Source organism: Oncorhynchus mykiss, chromosome 28 (assembly GCF_013265735.2).
Source record: "Oncorhynchus mykiss isolate Arlee chromosome 28, USDA_OmykA_1.1, whole genome shotgun sequence".
In the NCBI taxonomy this organism is placed as follows: Eukaryota; Metazoa; Chordata; class Actinopteri; order Salmoniformes; family Salmonidae; genus Oncorhynchus; species Oncorhynchus mykiss.
The window spans coordinates 30,651,690-30,671,921 of NC_048592.1; the positions used below are offsets into that span (position 1 = coordinate 30,651,690).

Consider the following 20,232-nt stretch of genomic DNA (forward strand, 5'->3'; position numbering starts at 1 on the left):
ATCTAGAACATACAGATAATTCTAAGAAATTCCTGAGCCCAAACCCTTCCCTTTGGCTGTGTGTGTGTATGTGTGGAAAGTGTAGCATTGTCCTGGTCACTGTGTGGCTAATGGGTCATCAGAGGTGTATGTTAATCTGAATGAAAGTCCCATTAAAGGAGACAATGTGCCTGTTGATTGGCACCTCCATTGTTGGTCAAGATTAGCCAAATAATGGCTTCTTGTGTGTGGGAGTGGCTGTGTGGTGTGTGTGTGTGTGTGTGTGTGTGTGTGTGTGTGTGTGTGTGTGTGTGTGTGTGTGTGTGTGTGTGTGTGTGTGTGTGTGTGTGTGTGTGTGTGTGTGTGTGTGTGTGTGTGTGTGTGTGTGTGTGTGTGTGCGTGTGTGTGTGTGTGTGTGTGTAGGAGTGGCATTGTGTGTGCGTGTGCATGTGGGAATGGCTGTGTGTGTAGGAGTGGCTGTGTGCCTGTGGGGGGGGGGGGGGGGGGTGCATGGGAGTGACTGTATGTGTGTGTGTTGGGGGGAGTGGCTGTGTGTGTGTGGTAGTGACTGTGTGTGTGTGGGAGTGACTGTGTGTGTGTGTTGGGGGGAGTGACTGTGTGTGTGTGTTGGGGGGAGTGGCTGTGTGTGTGTGGGAGTGACTGTGTGTGTGTGTTGGGGGGAGTGACTGTGTGTGTGTGTTGGGGGAGTGGCTGTGTGTGTGTGTGTGGGAGTGACTGTGTGTGTGGGAGTGACTGTGTGTGTGTGTTGGGGGGAGTGACTGTGTGTGTGTGGGGGGGGGTGACCGTGTGTGTGTGGGAGTGACTGTATGTGTGTGTGTGGGAGGGGGGAGTGGCTGTGCATGGGAGTGACTGTGTGTGTGTGTTGGGGGGAGTGGCTGTGTGTGTGTGGGAGTGACTGTGTGTGTGTGTGGGAGTGACTGTGTGTGTGTGGGAGTGACTGTGTGTGTGTGTTGGGGGAGTGACTGTGTGTGTGTGTTGGGGGGAGTGACTGTGTGTGTGTGTTGGGGGGAGTGGCTGTGTGTGTGTGGGAGTGACTGTGTGTGTGTGGGAGTGACTGTGTGTGTGTGGGATGACTGTGTGTGTGTGGGAGTGAGTGTGTGTGTGGGGGAGTGACTGTGTGTGTGTGGGAGTGACTGTGTGTGTGGGGGAGTGACTGTGTGTGGGAGTGACTGTGTGTGTGTGTTGGGGGGAGTGGCTGTGTGTGTGTGGGAGTGACTGTGTGTGTGTGGGAGTGACTGTGTGTGTGTGGGAGTGACTGTGTGTGTGTGGGGGGGAAGATATTGAAACTGTTGACCTTCCTTTTCTTCCACAACATTTTCATGACCAATCCTTTTGAGACGAGTTACATACATAATTACATACATACATACATTACATACATACATTACATACAGAATTACATACAGAATTACATACAGAATTACATACATAAATTGCGTTATGAAATAACAATCATTTCTTAAAATCAGACATTAGCGTTACATTAGCTAAAGTCTGTTAAACTACTCCTGGCTTCAACCGCCACAGCAGCAGTTTGCCAAGCTAAATTACTACTAATTAACATGCTGCTACCATAGCAAGGGCTTGGTACATTCCTGAGAGTCTACTTGTTCAACCGTCACACCAATTTAGGCCCCTCACTTCAACCTCCTTCTATTATAGCTCCTGTAGATCAAACCGATGATGCAGTTACTGTTTGGCATGCCTCTGATGTCTGATTTAGTATAACACAATTTGTGTGTATCTGTTTAATGCTCATATGCTTTGTGTGTGCCTCTGCGTGTGTGTGCATTGAGGGTGTGAGTCTATTGAGGATGGGGTGCCTTGGTCTTTGAACCGCCAATCAGAAACATGGTTACTCTCTGCAAGCGGTCCAGTAAGGCAAGACTGCAAATGACACACGCACACACACACACACACACACACACACACACACACACACACACACACACACACACACACACACACACACACACACACACACACACACACACACACACACACACACACACACACACACACACACAGTGGTAGTAGTATGGCATAATTACATACTACAAGGCTTTCCAACTAAGTGTAACCTGATACTGATACTAGTTCCTGATACCAGATACTAGTTTAACAGATACATCCCCTAAAGGACATCAATTACATCTCTGTCATTTGAGATTCCATTACTGCAGGTCCAACCAGCCGACTGATCCTTGGCTGATGACAGAGGACAGAACTGGACAGTTTCCTTCCAGAAATAGTTTGCTCCATTTTTTGTGAGGCTCTATTTTGTTTTGACATGATGAACCCTTCACACAAAATGTGTTGTTGTTGTGGGTTATGTGGGTGCTGGGTACTCCAACAACAAACCAGGACACCCCTGTAAACATTAGAAATCGCAACACTGGTCCAGCCTAAGGCACTCCCAATAGTCAATGTGTTATTCGAACCCTGGGTGTTGATGAATGTGTACTCAAGCTTAGCGGCATATGGAAAGTAGCCTAGGTTTTCAACACAAACTGATAATGGACGTTTACACGAGGGGGACATTTCATCGCGCTCCAATGACTGTCAAACTGTTTGACCTGCAGGGACAGCTTCTCTCTGAGACCGGCATCACCTTTGACCCCACAGGAATGGGCAAGCCTGGTAATAAAAACAAAGCCCTTTGTCCGAGTCAAAGGAAAACATCTGCTGGACTGAGGAGGGATTAAGGTCGGGGATTCATCAGTCTTTTTTTCAACAGAAGACCCTCTGATGAGAGTTGAGGTGTTTGGAGGAAACCAATCCTTACATTACTAAGTTCTCAATCCCATGGTTTAAAAGGCATGGTTTGAAATATGGAATATGCATAACAGAGGAGGCTGGTGGGATGAGCCATAGGAAGATGAGCTCATCGTAGACTGGAATGAAATCAATGGAAACACATGGAAACCCCACGGTTGACTCAGTTCCATTTATTCCAGTGGTCCTACTATAGCTCATCCCACCAGCCTCCTCTGATGCATACAGTATTCAAAATACCTCTCACTCCCTATGAATACAGGAGTCTTATCACAAACCATCTACTGTCAAATCCTTTTTAATCCTTGTCACATGAAGATAAATATTGAAAATAAATTATAGATTGGACATAAACATTACACAACAAGTTGGAAATCGCAAAGTGGTTTGGAAGGAATCAGTGACAGTGGCTGTTTGGTCAAATCTGGGATTAAGGGGCTCTTTTCCAAGTTTAAAATGATAACATTTAACATTGGCCATGATGTCAATGAAGCATGATTTGTGCCGCGCTCAACAAAATTGTTAACTTGGAGAACCGCCGAGCCACCTTCCTGTTCAAGTGAGCCGAGCACAACAATGTGAGTCCACAAATGTATTGTATGCTGCTTCGTAAATGTTGTAATATGCCTGGGAGATATGTATACTGTAGCTAAGAAAGTAATACTAAGTGTATGTTGTATAATAAGATGTTAGCACCCCATGTGTCTCATCCTAATAATTTGGTCTATTTACCCCTCTTAATTTCATCTACTGTTCTGACGTAGTGGTGCACATGTAGCCTATAACCTGTTTTAGGGAAATGTTATCATTGAATATTGTAAGACCTTTCATTGTCTGCTTATAGGCCCCCTTTATTTATCCTACGGTTCTGACTTGGTGTACAGGGAGAGCACTGTAAGAATGGCCCATGTTCTGAATTCTGTTGCTGTACATTTCAAAAGTGCTAAACAAATAGTTATAAACACTAGCGTCCTAGCTCGCTCATTGTCTTAATCAAAATTACGGATTGCCTCTTATCCGCTTGTCGTCCCCTTATGCCATAGTTTGGACATCTCAATTTTCATTGGAAACCATATTTGTTTAAGCAAGTCAGGCATAACAGTTGTGTTTTTTTTAAAGGCAGTAAATGAGGCAGAATGAACTGCTTCGCTGCCAGACAAGGTTCTGCTGATAGCCAGGTGTAGCAGGCCCTAACAGTTTGGAGGCACCGTTTGTCACCTCTATAGCGCAACTAACGTATTGTTTAGTGTTGTGTTGTGTAGTGGCTTTGCTGGAATGCATTTCACTTCTTTTTTTTGCCCCATCAAGATTTACATGTTAAAATCTTTTAAAGAGGAGAATCACACCATCATTTGTGTAATTCAGTGTGGAGAAAAACTTTCTGAGTTTACTAGGTCTCGAGAACACAGTAACTCAAGCTACATTTATTGTTTGTCTACATTTTTTATGTTTTGAGGGCAAGTTCTGGTAAATAATGCACTGCTGTAGAAAATCTAAGTGGTTCAAGCCATGATTAATTAAAGACAAATAATCTGATCTAAACAAGCCCAACCATGAATAAGTAAATGCAACCTTTTTACTGGGACGTTCTGTGATGTTTTTCTGCCTTGACGGAATACCATCTTTATGTATATCCTTCAAATTTGTTGATATTTACTTATTTCTTCTCCAAGAAGCCCGTTCATTCCATCCTTCCATGACACATCCATTTCTAAAATTCTCTCTGATGTTCTGTTGGTTGGAGGGAAAATTGGGAGCAGGAGTTGCAGTTAACACTAGGTGGCAGTATGTGTTATGGACATAAATAAAGTTATTCTAATCTAATCTATGAATTGCAAATACCTGATACATGAAAAAAGAAAGAGGTCAAATTCTAATTCAATAACAATCCATGTTAATGATCCTGCCTTGTAGACTCTCCCTCTGAGGTCTGAAAGTGTTAGATATGGTGGAAACTAAAAGTAGTATATTGTTCTGTGATGTTCCTAAACGGCCGCCTTCAAGATTACAGTGGAGGAGTTGATAGATTTCTAGGAGGTAGACACACTCAGGGAAACATTTAAATACGGAACGTTCCAACACCTCCCCAAAATATCAGCTGTTTATATAAATACCAGTTGTTTATGCTCCAGATAAACAGCCCATTTCATTCTCAATATTCAACATTTTGTGTGTACTTCTGTGTTTGTCCCTGATTTCCTGCTTTTGTTCCCATGCTTTATCTGTGATCTGTCCCGATGGTAACAACTCAGATGAGATGGCCAATTCCTTGGTGAATTATTGCTTCCTCTGAAGACAGGGTTGGCACGGCAACAATGGCTGGCAGGCAGGACAAGTTCTGGCTTTCATTCTGCTGCTGTGTTTGGGGTGTCCTGAGAGACTGACTGTCAGCTGCCCACGTCAGCAAGTTGGGTTGAGATGCAGAGCATCAAAGGGCCGCTGGCTCCGATACTTAATGAGAATGTCTGTGGAACAACATGTGCTATGGTCCTGACACTTCTGGTGCCGTGCACCGGAAACCATGTTCATAATGCCGTAAAACAGTTGTTGTTTTTTCTTGGAAATTACAGTAGGTCTTCACAATGTGCCATTTTGATTTATGGAGGAAGATAATATAGACAGATCAAATCTTCAGAACAGATCATATCTTCAGAACAAACGTTAATGGAGCATTTACCTGTCAAGAGGGGGAAGATTCATGGACCTAACCACCCCACATACTGGTTAACAGTGGCCTTTCCTGACCTTACAACTAATCACAGAGAAGGTAAAGGTTGATGTAGTGTTAAAATCAAGAAAAATTGAAGACCATCATATATGACACAAAAAACATCCAATTTAAGTGTCCCTAATACCTAGGCACACTAATACATCTTAGTTACGTAGACTGGTAAAGTGTTAGTACAGTGTAGGCACACTAATACATCTTAGTTACGTAGACTGGTAAAGTGTTAGTACAGTGTAGGCACACTAATACATCTTAGTTATGTAGACTGGTAAAGTGTTAGTACAGTGTAGGCACACTAATACATCTTAGTTACGTAGACTGGTAAAGTGTTAGTACAGTGTAGGCACACTAATACATCTTAGTTACGTAGACTGGTAAAGTGTTAGTACAGTGTAGGCACACTAATACATCTTAGTTATGTAGACTGGTAAAGTGTTAGTACAGTGTAGGCACACTAATACATCTTAGTTACGTAGACTGGTAAAGTGTTAGTACAGTGTAGGCACACTAATACATCTTAGTTATGTAGACTGGTAAAGTGTTAGTACAGTGTAGGCACACTAATACATCTTAGTTATGTAGACTGGTAAAGTGTTAGTACAGTGTAGGCACACTAATACATCTTAGTTACGTAGACTGGTAAAGTGTTAGTACAGTGTAGGCACACTAATACATCTTAGTTATGTAGACTGGTAAAGTGTTAGTACAGTGTAGGCACACTAATACATCTTAGTTACGTAGACTGGTAAAGTGTTAGTACAGTGTAGGCACACTAATAAATCTTAGTTATGTAGACTGGTAAAGTGTTAGTACAGTGTAGGCACACTTTGTTAAATAGGACTGTTACACCTGAAGACTTTTCCTAAAATGTACCTAAGATTATAATCTCATTCAAAGCAGATCATTTCAGGACCATTATCTCTTGTCACATGTGCTGACATTTACATTTTAGTAATTTAGCAGACCCTCTTATCCAGAGTGACTTACAGCAGCAATTAGGGATAAGTGCCTTGCTCAAGAGCACATCACCAGATCTTCAGCTAATCGGCTCCTGGATTCAAACCAGCAACCTTTCATTTACTGGCCCAATGCCCTTAACCGCTAGGCTACCTGTCAAACAAAGGGGCAGCTGGCACCACATGGGGCTAGGGTTGTGTGAATGTGGTCTGAATCACCTCCTGTGTGTGTGTGTGCGTGATGTTATCCCTAACCCCTGACATGATGTCAAGGAAGGAGTTCCCAGAGTGGGAAGTGTGGTGAGGCGGTTCTAAACTCCTGACCATGTTTACACCTCAAACATAATCCTGTCTTCTCACTTTCACACCATATTACGCTCAGGAGAGAAAACTGGAACTTTACTGTTTGGGCTGTCAATGTGTGCTACCTTAGCTCAGAAGCGGGATACTATCTTCACCACCAGGGTCTGCCTCAGATATCGCCACTACCAGGGTCTGCATCAGATATCTCCACTACCAGGGTTTGCCTCAGATATCTCTACTACCAGGGTTTGCATCAGATATCTCCACTACCAGGGTCTGCATCAGATATCTCCACTACCAGGGTTTGCATCAGATATCTCCACTACCAGGGTTTGCATCAGATATCTCCACTACCAGGGTTTGCATCAGATATCTCCACTACCAGGGTTTGCATCAGATGTCTCCACTACCAGGGTCTGCCTAAAATATCTCCCATCTTATCTATTTATTTGGCTTTTTGTTTGGGAAAGAAGAGTTCAGTGCTTGTGGTTTAACGCTCTCTACTTGGTCCTCAAGAAGTGGACCCCATTTGAACCCTCTAAATCGGTCTGTGATTGGCTGTTTCTCAGTAAGGGTGTTCTGTACTGTACTGTGCTTCAGCGGCTAAACAGCCATGTACAAAAGCAGTTACTCCCAGGCCAAGTTTGGCTTGGAGGCCAGGAGGAAGATCCAGAAGCCCAGAGGGAAGAGCTGTGGCTACTACATGAGGGTTGTCTTCTTCTTCTCCTCTCTGATCCAGTCACTCATCATCGTCAGCCTGGTGCTCTTCCTGGTCTACGGGAGCTCCCCAGACGCGGCGGCCGAGAGCCGGGTCAAGGACCTGGAGAAGAGCTTCAACCACCTCTCCATTGACAACATCAACCTCCGGCAGCAGGGAAAGAACCTGACGAAGCTCCTGAACGCCACCCTGACTGACAAGATGCGCAACGACAAATATATGATGAGTCTGCGTCAGGTGGCAAACGGGTCTGGCATGTTCATCGCCAATCTCAAAGGACTAGTGGTAAGAACTGAGATTGGTTTTGTCATCAATGTTCACAGGTCAATGCTAGAGGGGATTTGTGAGGTTGTGTTGGATTTTTGGCATGAATATTTGGAAAAACTTGGGTGGATTTTCAATATGTCGATTTTGAATATGCATTACAATGACAGCAGTACATTATATACAGTCGGATAACAGTGACTGGTTTACTGAATATCAAAATGCCAGTTTAGCTGTATTAGTGGATAGGAAAACAAAACGTGCTATATGATTTTGATTTGAGTGTAATTTAGCATAAAACAATATTACATTCAAATATCTCATACATGTCATATAACATATCAATCATTTCAGATAATTTCAGCAAATATAACTGAAAAGGTTAAAACAGTGGTCCTACAGTCATAAACATTAACAATCACTAGTCACTGTATATTCAGATTTAAACTTGACTGTTCATCATTTCTATAGATATATATATCTTCTTTTGCAACAGTGTCAACAATAATGTGCATGTACAGATGCCGTATCTTAATTTGATCACCCTGTTGCTGCGGAAATGGTTCTTCACAGCAGAAAATTCAACAGTGTAGTACTTCAATTTATTTAACTAGGCAAGCCATTTAAGAACAATTTCTTATTTTCAATGTCCTAGAAACAGCAGGTTAACTGCCTTGTTCAGGGGCAGAAAAAGGGATCAACCTCTACAAAACATGTCCATAATTAAAAAAGATGTATATAATGCACATAATAATTCACATTTTCTGTTTCTGCAGATCCTAAATCTGTAGGTGAAATTTTCACTCAAATTATTATTGGTAGACAAAATGTGGTGCTGATGCATGTCTGTTATTAATATCCACAGACTCAGTGTGAAAATGATAAGGGAATATGTCAGATTCAACTTAGAATGAGCCAATGCTTCAGGGCCATGCCCCCAAATGGTAAGAGACCTGTAAGAAACTTTGCTTTGTTGCTCTGCTCTGCACTAGTGTTACATACAGTATTCATGTTCAATCGTCCACTCGGAATCTCATTCTAATAATTCACAGCTAAGCTTTCCTAAACCTATTAGCTTCCCACTGGGCACACACTGGTTGAATCAACATTATTTCCACGTCATGTAAAGGAAATTACGTTGAACAAACGTGGAATAGATGTTAAATTGACATCTGTGCCCAGTGGGTTTCCTAACTGGTACTTCTTTGGACAAGAATATGCATGGTGCAAATTACAACTTTGCAATGATCTTTTGTCTTCACTGTTTTGTTGTTACAGAAGTGAGAATACAAATAGTGAAATTAAAATAAAAGTTATTTATTCGCCATTCTGAATTGACTTAAAACCAATGCAGTACCGGGATTCAATCCAAGCTGCATTGTAGCGAGCTTAGACTTAAAGGTTCATTTCTATTGCGCCCACATCTGCACCGTGAATGCAATCTCCGCAAACGCAGGAACATTGCCTTTAAAAGGTGCAATACCGACAGTGCTCCTCGGATTTAATCCCGGACTAAATCTGATCCTGGTTCCGAAGTATTAACATAAAAGGTGTTTCTTTCTTCTTTATGTTCTTCCAAAACGTTTATATGCAACAACAATAATATGCAAGAAAACCAGGTCCAGCAGCTGGAGCAGTTGCTAAAGCTAGTGAGCTCCAACTTCAGTCAGACGGTGCAGTTCATGAGGATGGAGATGGAGAACACAGCCATGGACCGGGACACCCTGACCCTGGAGGCCATCTTCCTCCGGAGGGACAAGACCTTCCTGCAGAGACAACTGGAGGGCTACAGGAAGAAGTGCAAGGAGGACTTTGTCCAATCCCTGGCCGGCATCTCCGACGTCTCTAAAGCCTTCCTGTTGAAGATCGACAACCTTCTGCCCAATGTCAGCCCCTTCCTGCTCACCTGCGAGAAGCAGCTCCACCACCTGGACCAGATCCGCAACAACTGCACGGGTCTGTCCCGCGAGGTGGAGAACAAGTTCCAGCAATACCTGAACAAGGTGGGCTCTCAGATATTGGAGATTGAGGGTTGCAGTGCCAGACTGCAGGCAGATAAAGACCAGCTGAAGGAGGTCTACGACTGGTGCAGCTACAACCGCAGTGCCATGGCCCTGGAGCACCGCGAGAAGCTTCAGAAGACCCAGGAGAAATACGACCGAGAGACGGAGAGGCTGCTGATGGATAGCAGAAGGCTGCAGGGGGACAAGGAGCTACAGGAGACGGTGATGAAGGTGAAGGAGGGCGAGATCGGCATTCTCAAGGACAAGATGAATAACCTCAACACCTCACTGGTCAACTGTGGCTCCAGGGTAAGGGAATATCTATCGCGTGGTATTACACCAGGCTTTCATCCAACTCATTGATAAGTGGCGGTAGATAACAACAGAAATCCTTTAGAAGTCAAACTGGGGCCAGAAATGGTTTCCGTCATTAGTGTGAAGAGATAGAGTTGGCACGCTGGTCAAAAGATCTAACCATGTAAATGAGAGCTGCAGGAGCTCCTCATAAGATTTTTTATGACAATTAGCTGTAATAAAATACATTAGTGGAAAATGTAAGCAATAGGTTGTTGTCGTCGTGCTTTACATTAAACTGGGGGGCTCCTGAGTGGCGCAGCAGTTTAAGGCACTGCATCTCAGTGCTTGAGATGTCAACACAGACACTCTGTATCACAACAAGCTGTGATTATAAGTCCCATAGGGCAGCACGCAATTGGCCCAGGTTTGGCCAGTGTAGGCTGCAATTGTAAATGTTTGTTTACCTTTATTTAACTAGGCAAGTCAGTTAAGAACAAATTCTTATTTTCAATGACAGCCTAGGAACAGTGGGTTAACTGCCTGTTCAGGGGCAGAACAAGATTTTGTACCTTGTCAGCTCAGGGATTGGAACTTGGAACCTTTCGGTTACTAGTCCAACACTCTAACCACTAGGCTACCCTGCCACCCCATAAGGATTTAACTTGCCTGCTTTTTAATTTTTTATTATTACTACATACATTTAAAAAGATAAGTATACACGCTTTCATACATTTATGCCTTCATAAACTTCTGATCATAAAATGTGTATGATCAGAATAGACACTATGACACTTCCTCCAGTACCAAGCTCATCAATCTAGCAGGGGTCCCACTATGATACTGGAGGAAGTGTCAATCTCATTCCAAAAAAACAATGCAGGGAACTCGAGGACAGGTAAAGCCCCCACTGGCTGGTAAAGTGCCACAGTCTATAATATACAATTGGTGGTCATGTAATAATAAACATGATATGTTTGTGCAATTATTATATTTGAATATGCTAGATAAACAGCATTGTTATATGTTGAAGTAGTTTCACATACCGGTACTAACTAAACATTATTTTCTTTGTCTTATTATGTTTCAGACCGGAATGGGTAACCCAGGAATGTCCGTACCAAATCAGACTGGACCCTGGAGTAGCAGGCATGGGATGGGTGACCCTGGCTCAACTGGGAATGGATTTGGCAGTGCAGGGGCAGATGGGACAGGGACAGGTAACAAGCCAGGCTCAACTAACCAATTTGGTAATACAGGAATGGGAAGGACAGGGTCAAGTTCAAGTTCTACTGCATTGGGTTCGTTAGGGCCAGAAAAAGTGTGGGCAGGTCGAACAGGGACAGGCGCGACAGGAGAGTTGGGTGCAATGAGTTACGCAGGGATGGGGGAGGCAGGGTTGAGTGCAACAGGGCAGGGCAACAGGGGGCCAACCGAAATGGGTTTGGAGGCTACAGGTGGGTGGGGTTCCACAGGAATGGGTAACACAGGGATGGGTGGGGAAGGGTCTAGTGTAACAGGGCAAGGTAAAAGGGGGTCAACCGCTGGAACAGAATTGGGTGCTGGAACTGGTGGGTGGGGTGCTTCTGCAACAGGAAACGACAACACAGGACTGGGTAGGTCCGGGTCAAGTGCTTCGTCATCATCAGGCGCCACAAGGATGAACGGTTCAGGAATGGACGGCTCGAAAGGTTTAGGTAAGATATAAAAATCACTTCTTATAAACACTGTGATATACTATGGACAATGGCTTATGTTGTTGTTCTGTTGTTTCTACAGCACATATCAATCAACACTTACGAGAACTGCAGCAGTATTCTAATGCCGACTCCGGCTCAGAGTGAGTTCATATACCCTCTGGGTATTTAAGTGAATCTTAAATAAATGTATTAAGTTCTGTTGCTAAGAATGCCAAGATTAGCATCTTACTGGAACATTTAATTCAACGTGGCTGAGACAAATGTTGATTATGACATTAGAATGTAATCTAAATGTGACAAAGCAAATGTTGATTTGTAATGAGTCATAGAGCCTTTACTTTAGAGATGAGTTTTTGCTCCATATTAAGTAGTGAAATTGGTTAAAAAAATCACAACATGCACTTAAAATTGACCTTACAAAAAAGCCAGTCAGTCAATAAATAATATAATAATACTTGTATGAAATGTTTTAATCTTTAGCTCACAATCTGTGGATAATAAACGATTAAGAAAGGTAAAAAAATTACGTGAAACATCACAGCACAATTGAAAAATATATGGCACATGGAAACCAAACAAGGGTGGTCTATAGTGATAGGTGGGATGGGATGAGAGTGGCTGAGCGTTGGTCTATGGTGATAGGTGGGATGGGATGAGAGTGGCTGAGCGTTGGTCTATGGTGATAGGTGGGATGGGCTGAGTGTGGCTGAGGGTTGGTCTATGGTGATAGGTGGGATGGGCTGAGTGTGGCTGAGGGTTGGTCTATGGTGATAGGTGGGATGGGATGAGAGTGGCCGAGCGTTGGTCTATGGTGATAGGTGGGATGGGCTGAGTGTGGCTGAGGGTTGGTCTATGGTGATAGGTGGGATGGGCTGAGTGTGGCTGAGGGTTGGTCTATGGTGATAGGTGGGATGGGCTGAGAGTGGCTGAGGGTTGGTCTATGGTGATAGGTGGGATGGGCTGAGTGTGGCTGAGGGTTGGTCTATGGTGATAGGTGGGATGGGCTGAGAGTGGCTGAGGGTTGGTCTATGGTGATAGGTGGGATGGGCTGAGAGTGGCTGAGGGTTGGTCTATGGTGATAGGTGGGATGGGCTGAGAGTGGCTGAGGGTTGGTCTATGGTGATAGGTGGGATGGGCTGAGAGTGGCTGAGGGTTGGTCTATGGTGATAGGTGGGATGGGCTGAGAGTGGCTGAGGGTTGGGATTAAAGAGTTTGTCAGTTTGACATTTAATCCTAGTAAAAAATCCATGTCTTAGGTCAGTTAGTATCACCACATTATTTTAAGAATGTCAAATGTCAAAATAATAGTAGAGAGAATGATTTATTTCAGCTTTTATTTCTTTCAACACAGTGGGTCAGAAGTTTACACACACTCAATTCGTATTTGGTAGCATTGCCTTTGAATTGTTTAACTTGGGTCAAACGTTTCAGGTAGCCCTCCACAAGCTTGCCACATTATGTTGGGTGAATTTTGGCCCATTCCTCCTGACAGAGCTGGTGTAACAGAGTCAGGATTGTAGGCCTGCTTGCTTGCACACGCTTTTTCAGTTCTGCCCACAAGTGTTCGATGGGATTGAGGTCAGGGCTTTGTGATGGCCAATCCAATACCTTGACTTTGTTGTCCTTAAGCCATTTATCCACAACTTTGGAAGTTCATTGTCCATTTGGAAGACCCATTTGCGATCAAGCTTTAATTTCCTGACTGATGTCTTGAAATGTTGCTTCAATATACCCACATAATTTTCCTACCTCATGATGCCATCTATTTTGTGAAGTGCACCAGTCCCTCCTGCAGCAAAGCACCCCCACAACATGATGTTGCCACCCCCGTGCTTCACGGTTGGGATGGTGTTCTTCGGCTTGCAAGCCGCCTCCTTTTTCCTCCAAGCATAAAGATGGTCATTATTTCAGGTTATGTCGATATAGGACTTGTTTTACTGTGGGCCTTGTTATTCTGGGATTGATTTGCACTTTTTGCACCAAAGTACGTTCATCTCTAGGAGACAGAACGCGTCTCCTTTCTGAGCGGTATGACGGCTGCGTGATCCCATGGTGTTTATACTTGCGTACTATTGTTTGTACAGATGAACGTGGTACCTTCAGGCATTTGGAAATTGCTCCCAAGGATGAACCAGACTTGTGGAGGTCTACAATTTATTTTCTGAGGTCTTGGCTGATTTCTTTTGATTTTCCCATGATGTCAAGCAAAGAGGCAATGAGTTTGAAGGTAGGACTTGAAATACATCCACAAGTACACCTCCAATTGACTCAAATTATGTCAACTAGCCTATCAGAAGCTTCTAAAGCCATGACATCATTTTCTGGAATTTTCCAAGCTGTTTAAAAGGCCCATTCAACGTAGTGTATGTAAACTTCTGAAACACTGGAATTGTGATACAGTGAATTATGAGTGAAATAATCTGTCAGTAAACAATTGTTGGAAAAATGACTTGTGTCAAACTATAGTTTGTTAATAACAAATCTGTGGAATGGTTGAAAAAATGAGTTTTAATGACTCCAACCTAAGTGTATGTGAACTTCCGACTTCAACTGTACATGTAGCAGAAAAGCTATAAAAACAAAGAAAGATATTTGTCCTCTGAAGAGGGTGGTTAATAAATAAAACGTTTGTTTAAAAAATGAAAAAGAAAAGGAGTTAAATTGGCCTATTGAAACTTCAATTCTGTGGTAAATCTGTTGACTCTACAGATTCCCTAAACATCTTAATAGGGGGTTAAGTTTATGAATTGTATATTATGTATTGTTTATGAATTGTAAATTAGATGATGTAAGAGGGCAAGCCATTGAGGCATGGATATGCGAGAAATGTTTAACAAAAAGCCTGCTGACTGCAGTCAATGCAATTAACTGAACAAGGATCTCTGTTATTTCTTCTTGTCTGCAGAGTCTCTGGGTAATCCATGACATTTCAGAGGAAAATGGAGGAAAACCTATAAAACCCAGTCTCCTCATATTGAGTTCTGGTTTGTCAATATACAGTACCAGTCAAAAGTTCACCTACTCATTCCAGGGGTTTTCTTTATTTTTTACTATTTTCTATGTTGTAGAATAATAGTGAAGTCATCAAACTATGAAATAACACATATGGAATCATGTAGTAACCAATTCTTTTAACAAATCAAAATAGATTTTATATTCTTCAAAGTAGCCACCCTTTGCGTTGATGACAGCTTTGCACACTCTTGGCATTCTCTCAACCAGTTTCATGAGGTAGTCACCTGGAATGCCTTCATTTGTGGAATTTATTTCCTCCTTCATGCGTTTGAGCCAGTCAGTTGTGTTGTGACATGGTAAGGGTGGTATACAGAAGATAGCCCTATTTGGTAAAAGACCAAGTCCATATTATGGCAAGAACAGCTCAAATAAGCAAAGGGAAACGACAGTCCATTATTACTTTAAGACATGAAGGTCAGTCAATGTGGAAGATTTCAAGAACTTCGTTAGAGTTACCAGCCTCTGAAATTGCAGCCCAAATAAATTGACGTAACAGACACATCTCAACATCAACTGTTCAGAGGAGACTGCGCAGGCCTTCCTGGTCAAATTCCTGCAAAGAAACCACTACTAAAGGACACCAATAATAAGAAGAGACTTGCTTAGGCCAAGAAACACAAGCAATGGACATTAGACCGGTGGAAATTTGTTCTTCGGTCTGATGAGTCCAAATTAGATTTTTTTTTTCCAACCGCCATGCTTTGTGAGACGCAGAGTAGGTAGGCATGTGTTGTTTCCGCCATGAAGCATGGAGGAATTTATTTAGAATTCAAGGCACACTTGACCAGCATGACTACTATAGCATTCTGCAGTGATACGCCATCCCATCTGGTTTGCACTTAGTGGGACTATTTGTTTTTCAACAGGGCAATGACCCAAACACACCTCCAGGCTGTGTAAGGGCAATTTTACCAAGAAGGTGAGTGATGGAGTGCTGCATCAGATGATCTGGCCTCCGCAATCACCCGACCTCAACACGATTGTGATGGTTAGGGATGTTGGACTGCAGAGTGATGGAAAAGCAGCCAACAAGTACTCAACAAATATGGGAACTCCTTCAAGACTGTTGGAAAAGCATTCCAGGTGAAGCTGGTTGAGAGAATGCCAAGAGTGTGCAAAGCTGTCATCAAGGCAAAGGGTTTGAAGAATCTCAAATATAAAATATAATTTGATTTGTTTAATACTTTTTTGGTTACTACATGATTCCATATGTGTTATTTCATAGTTGTGATGTCTTCACTATTATTCTACAATGTAGAAAATAGTACAAATAAAGAAAACCCCTTGAATGAGTAGGTGTGTCCAACCTTTTGACTGGTACAGTATGTATAATATCATTTCTACCGACAGCAGCTGCATTGTAATATACAGTATCATAAAATAATTTCTGCTGCTTCATGTATTCCATTGTTTTGAATGTCCTTGATAACCAGCCACAAATGTATGTTAATTGAATAGGTTTATTTAGTCAGGAGAAACTCATAAAAGCTGTACATAAGCTGTTTTCAATGTACTGTATATACTTTTATTAAAAACTAAGGAGTACTTCTTGCAAACCTGGTTCTATGAATTAAGTGTGATGACTTCCACGTTTAAGGTCGGGGAGAGCGAGGTATGTGGTCACACTTTTCATGCTGTCTAACATTTACTTGGCACAATACATCGCAATGGTATAAATGTCATACCGAACAAAAGAAGGAAGTCTTGGGAACATATTTTGGATTCATTACATCTTCATATCTTATTTCAGTAGGGAATTGTAGACCGTTAAATAGAGAGTGTGTACTTCTGACAATTTGCCCCATCAGCAGGTAAATTGTCACACCACGTCGGGTAAGTTGTCACATTGGATTATCAACAACTAATTAATTGTGAATATTGATTTTAATTTTAAATTCAAAACCAAATTCAACTTCATTAAAGAAGTCAAAATAAAAACAATCATGCCTAGAGAATCTGGCAAATCATGCCTTTCAATAAAAACAATCACGCTGTCATGCAGAGCACACATTAATTAAGTGCCACGAACACATCGAATGTTCTCTGGTGTGCACATAGATCCACATAGATCCACATAGATCCACATAGATCCACGGTTGTTGGAATTGGAATGTAATGTAATGCTGCAGATAACTTGCTTAAATGTTTAATGTCTTAACAAAACAGACGTGGTGTTTAAACACACTAATGCACTAATGCACAGTTTTGTAACAGCCTATACGACACACATCCATCCGTATCTGACTAATCAGACTCCTCTTCAGAGTCACAGTTCTGGCAGACATAAATTGCCTGGTCTGAGGTACAAGCATCATGGGCCCATTTGTTGCATCTCACACACGTCACCCAAGTCTCCTTTGGAAGGCTGATTAAAGATGTCTTCACACAGACGAGGCAGAAGCACTCTTCTTCATCTAATGAACTCTTCTACGATTTTTCTTTTTTTAGCTGGCTTCTTGTTTTTGCTAGATGGTGGGTTATTCTTTTCCATTTCCAGGGCCTGCTTCACTGGTGTGTCAGTTAGAATAGCTGTTTTGTGCCGTTTTCCTTCTTCGCAAGCTGGTTTTCGGGGACCAGCTTTTGGAAATGACCAGATGTCCTCTGCAGTTCGTAGTCCACTGTCAGCAATGGCAATGCTGGGTAAGGATGACCTGGTGCTAGCATAAGTACTGGGCAAGTCTGTGTCTGAGCTCGTGCTAGGCAGGGTTGGAATAGTGCTGGGACCTGGCAGGTTGGTGCTGGGGCCTGGCAGGGCTGGAATAGTGCTGGGGCCTGGCAGGTTGGTGCTGGGGCCTGGCAGGGCTGGAATTGTGCTGGAGCATGGTAGGTTGGTGCTGGGAGCTGGCAGGGATGGAATAGTGCTGGGGCCTGGCAGGTTGGTGCTGGGGCCTGGCAGGTTGGTGCTGGGACTTGGCAGGGATAGAATAGTGCTGGGGCCTGGCAGGTTGGTGCTGGGGTCTGGCAGGGCTGGAATAGTGCTGGGGCCTGGCAGGTTGGTGCTGGGGCCTGGCAGGGCTGGAATTGTGCTGGAGCATGGTAGGTTGGTGCTGGGAGCTGGCAGGGATGGAATAGTGCTGGGGACTGGCAGGTTGGTGCTGGGGCCTGGCAGGTTGGTGCTGGGACTTGGCAGGGATAGAATAGTGCTGGGGCCTGGCAGGTTGGTGCTGGGGTCTGGCAGGGCTGGAATAGTGCTGGGGCCTGGCAGGTTGGTGCTGGGGCCTGGCAGGGCTGGAATTGTGCTGGAGCATGGCAGGTTGGTGCTGGGAGCTGGCAGGTCAGTGCTGGGACTTGGCAGGGATGGAATAGTGCTGTGGCCTTGCAGGTTGGTGCTGGGGCCTGGCAGGGCTGGAATAGTGCTGTGCCCTGGCAGGACGGTGCTGGGGCCTGGTAGGGATGGGTTCTGAATGGGGTGATCTGTAACGTAGGATGGCGCAAACTCAGTTTCCAGAAATACATCCCTGTTGTAAGGTTGTATCCCAGCCACCCTAAAGCCAGCCTGAATGTTCAAGGGGGTTGTGGGCAGAGGATAGGCGATTGCCACAATCACAGGAATGTCATAATTGACATTGTCTTCCCAGGATTGTTCCTCATCCAGGCATCACACGCTGTGTTGATGTGCCTCTTTACCGGCCCGTAGACAGACCTGTCTAAGGGTTGAAGCCGATGAGAGCAAAGGGGTGGGAATGACAGCATAATTATGCCATTTCTTTGGCATAATTGAGTCCATCAATGGACAGATGAGACTCGTGGTTTTGTCCAAAAGGAGTAAACAGAGCTTCTCCTTTGAGCACTTCGTATGCTCGACAAAATGTTTAAGGAAGTCAACAGAGTGCACATCTTTCATCCACCCAGAGGGATTTCCCCTCCTTTGCTGCCAGGTGGCCCGTTGATCAGGAAATGATCGCAGAAGTTGACACAGGGAATATAAAATATGGAGATATACTATTCCCTGTGGCTGAAACAGCACAGGCCAGTGTGACGAGGGTTCCCCTTTCATCGGAGGTCAGTGACCCTACTTTCACGTCTGTCCATCACTTTGTCAAGTTTATGTACAGTGGTCACCCCAGTTTTATCGACATTCCATATGTCTCCTGGTCCAAACTGATATCTCTGTAGCACTTCTGCTACATTGTCGAAGAAAGCATTAACATTTTCTCTGTTGAAGCTAGTTGCCCTGACAAGGCTAGTTGCCTCTGGCTTTCTCAGCGAAGGCGTTGGGAGCCACTTTAAGAAGCCTGTGAACCACTCCGAGCCTTTTCTTTTTCTGCCCACATTGGCGCGAACTTCAGCTGTTGTGCCACAGCAAACAGGTAGGCAAGTCTTCTGACCTCACTTGGCGACAGACCAAAATAAATATCAGCTGACCTAGTAATATACTGAACAAGCTGCATCTCCAAATCAGGTTGAAAAACCTGCAGTGGTTTTGTATAGCCAACCACTATTGTTGGCATGGCTGTCTGACTTTCAATTTCTTCTCTGGTAACCTTTTGACAATTCCGAGTCAGAGTACGGTAATTTATGTCAAAATCCTTCGCTGTACTCCTGATTGATTTGTTCTGAAACTTCACCTCCCTCACTGCCTTTAACATTATGGCAGGTGGTGTGCTGCCATTCTCTGTCTTTCTTTTCTCATTTCTTACCATCTTTCTTTCCATCCCCTCTTTCTTTCCTTCCTTCCTTTCTTCTTTCCTTCAAAAATACATTTCCTCATTGCATTTACATGTTCATTACAGGCTTATTACGCCCACCTCCCTGTCTACTATCCTTGTTGCCACAATGCAATTCATAACGCCACACTAAATTCATGACACTGTAGTATGTGTGTGTGTGTGTGGATATACTGTCTCAGACAGTAGGCATGTAGTGTGTTAGTAGACACACACACACACACACGCCAGAGCCTGTCTTGTGTAGTCCAGGGATATGTCTGCTGCTCTAAACTATATATATATATATATATAAAATAATAAATTTAGTAACATTAAATACTATTATCAGAGCTGATTACACAATATCACAATGTTTTTTGAGCATGTTCTATGTGCCTATGTATACTGGGGCAAGTTGTCACATGTGAAGACTTGCCCCAAGGTCATTGAGACAACTTGCACCAAACTGACATGTGTGCTAATGTTGGCTAAATCTCAAGGTTAGCTCAACATAGGACTGCAACTAAAGTATCAAAAGACACGTTATTGTCTCCTCTACTCAGTGCAAAATCATCAATTTGAACATTCATACCTAATTTTATTGCATAAAATGTAAAGTGCCAATTTTTTACTTTTGAAGGGGAAAAATAAGAAACTTGTGCTCACCTCAGATCAGAGTGACCTTGACCACATGAACAGGAAGTTGACCATAGAACATGTAGTCACACAAAGTAACTATCTGATTTTGGAGAAAGCGCCTCTAGTGTTGGAGGTATGAACAGTTTGACAACTTACCTCACTCTCCACTACTACTTTGAATGCCACAC

The 20,232-nt window shown here is 43.3% G+C and overlaps 1 protein-coding gene across 2 annotated transcripts; it reads left to right on the forward strand.

Annotated features, from left to right (window-relative positions):
* The first annotated feature begins 6,792 nt into the window (after positions 1 to 6,792).
* On the forward strand, positions 6,793 to 14,814 carry LOC110508925 (plasmalemma vesicle-associated protein). 2 transcript variants are annotated; one of them, XM_021589839.2, is made up of 6 exons: positions 6,793 to 7,765; positions 8,610 to 8,688; positions 9,356 to 10,056; positions 11,132 to 11,738; positions 11,821 to 11,910; positions 14,647 to 14,814. In XM_021589839.2, the coding sequence occupies exons 1-5, from the start codon at positions 7,376 to 7,378 to the stop codon at positions 11,883 to 11,885; spliced, it is 1,842 nt and encodes a 613-aa protein (XP_021445514.2). In that variant the 5' UTR covers positions 6,793 to 7,375; the 3' UTR covers positions 11,886 to 11,910; positions 14,647 to 14,814. The 2 variants fall into 2 exon arrangements, with proteins under 2 accessions (XP_021445514.2, XP_021445513.2); XM_021589838.2 differs by having other exon boundaries at positions 11,821 to 11,881.
* Positions 14,815 to 20,232: the final 5,418 nt, after the last annotated feature.

Excerpts from the sequence above, each read along its gene's own strand:
- LOC110508925 (XM_021589838.2), top strand. The coding sequence starts at position 7,376 with ATGTACAAAAGCAGTTACTCCCAGGCCAAGTTTGGCTTGGAGGCCAGG. Across the intron at positions 7,766-8,609 it reads CCAATCTCAAAGGACTAGTG|ACTCAGTGTGAAAATGATAA; the intron begins GTAAGAACTGAG and ends TAATATCCACAG. Across the intron at positions 11,739-11,820 it reads GGACGGCTCGAAAGGTTTAG|CACATATCAATCAACACTTA; the intron begins GTAAGATATAAA and ends TTGTTTCTACAG.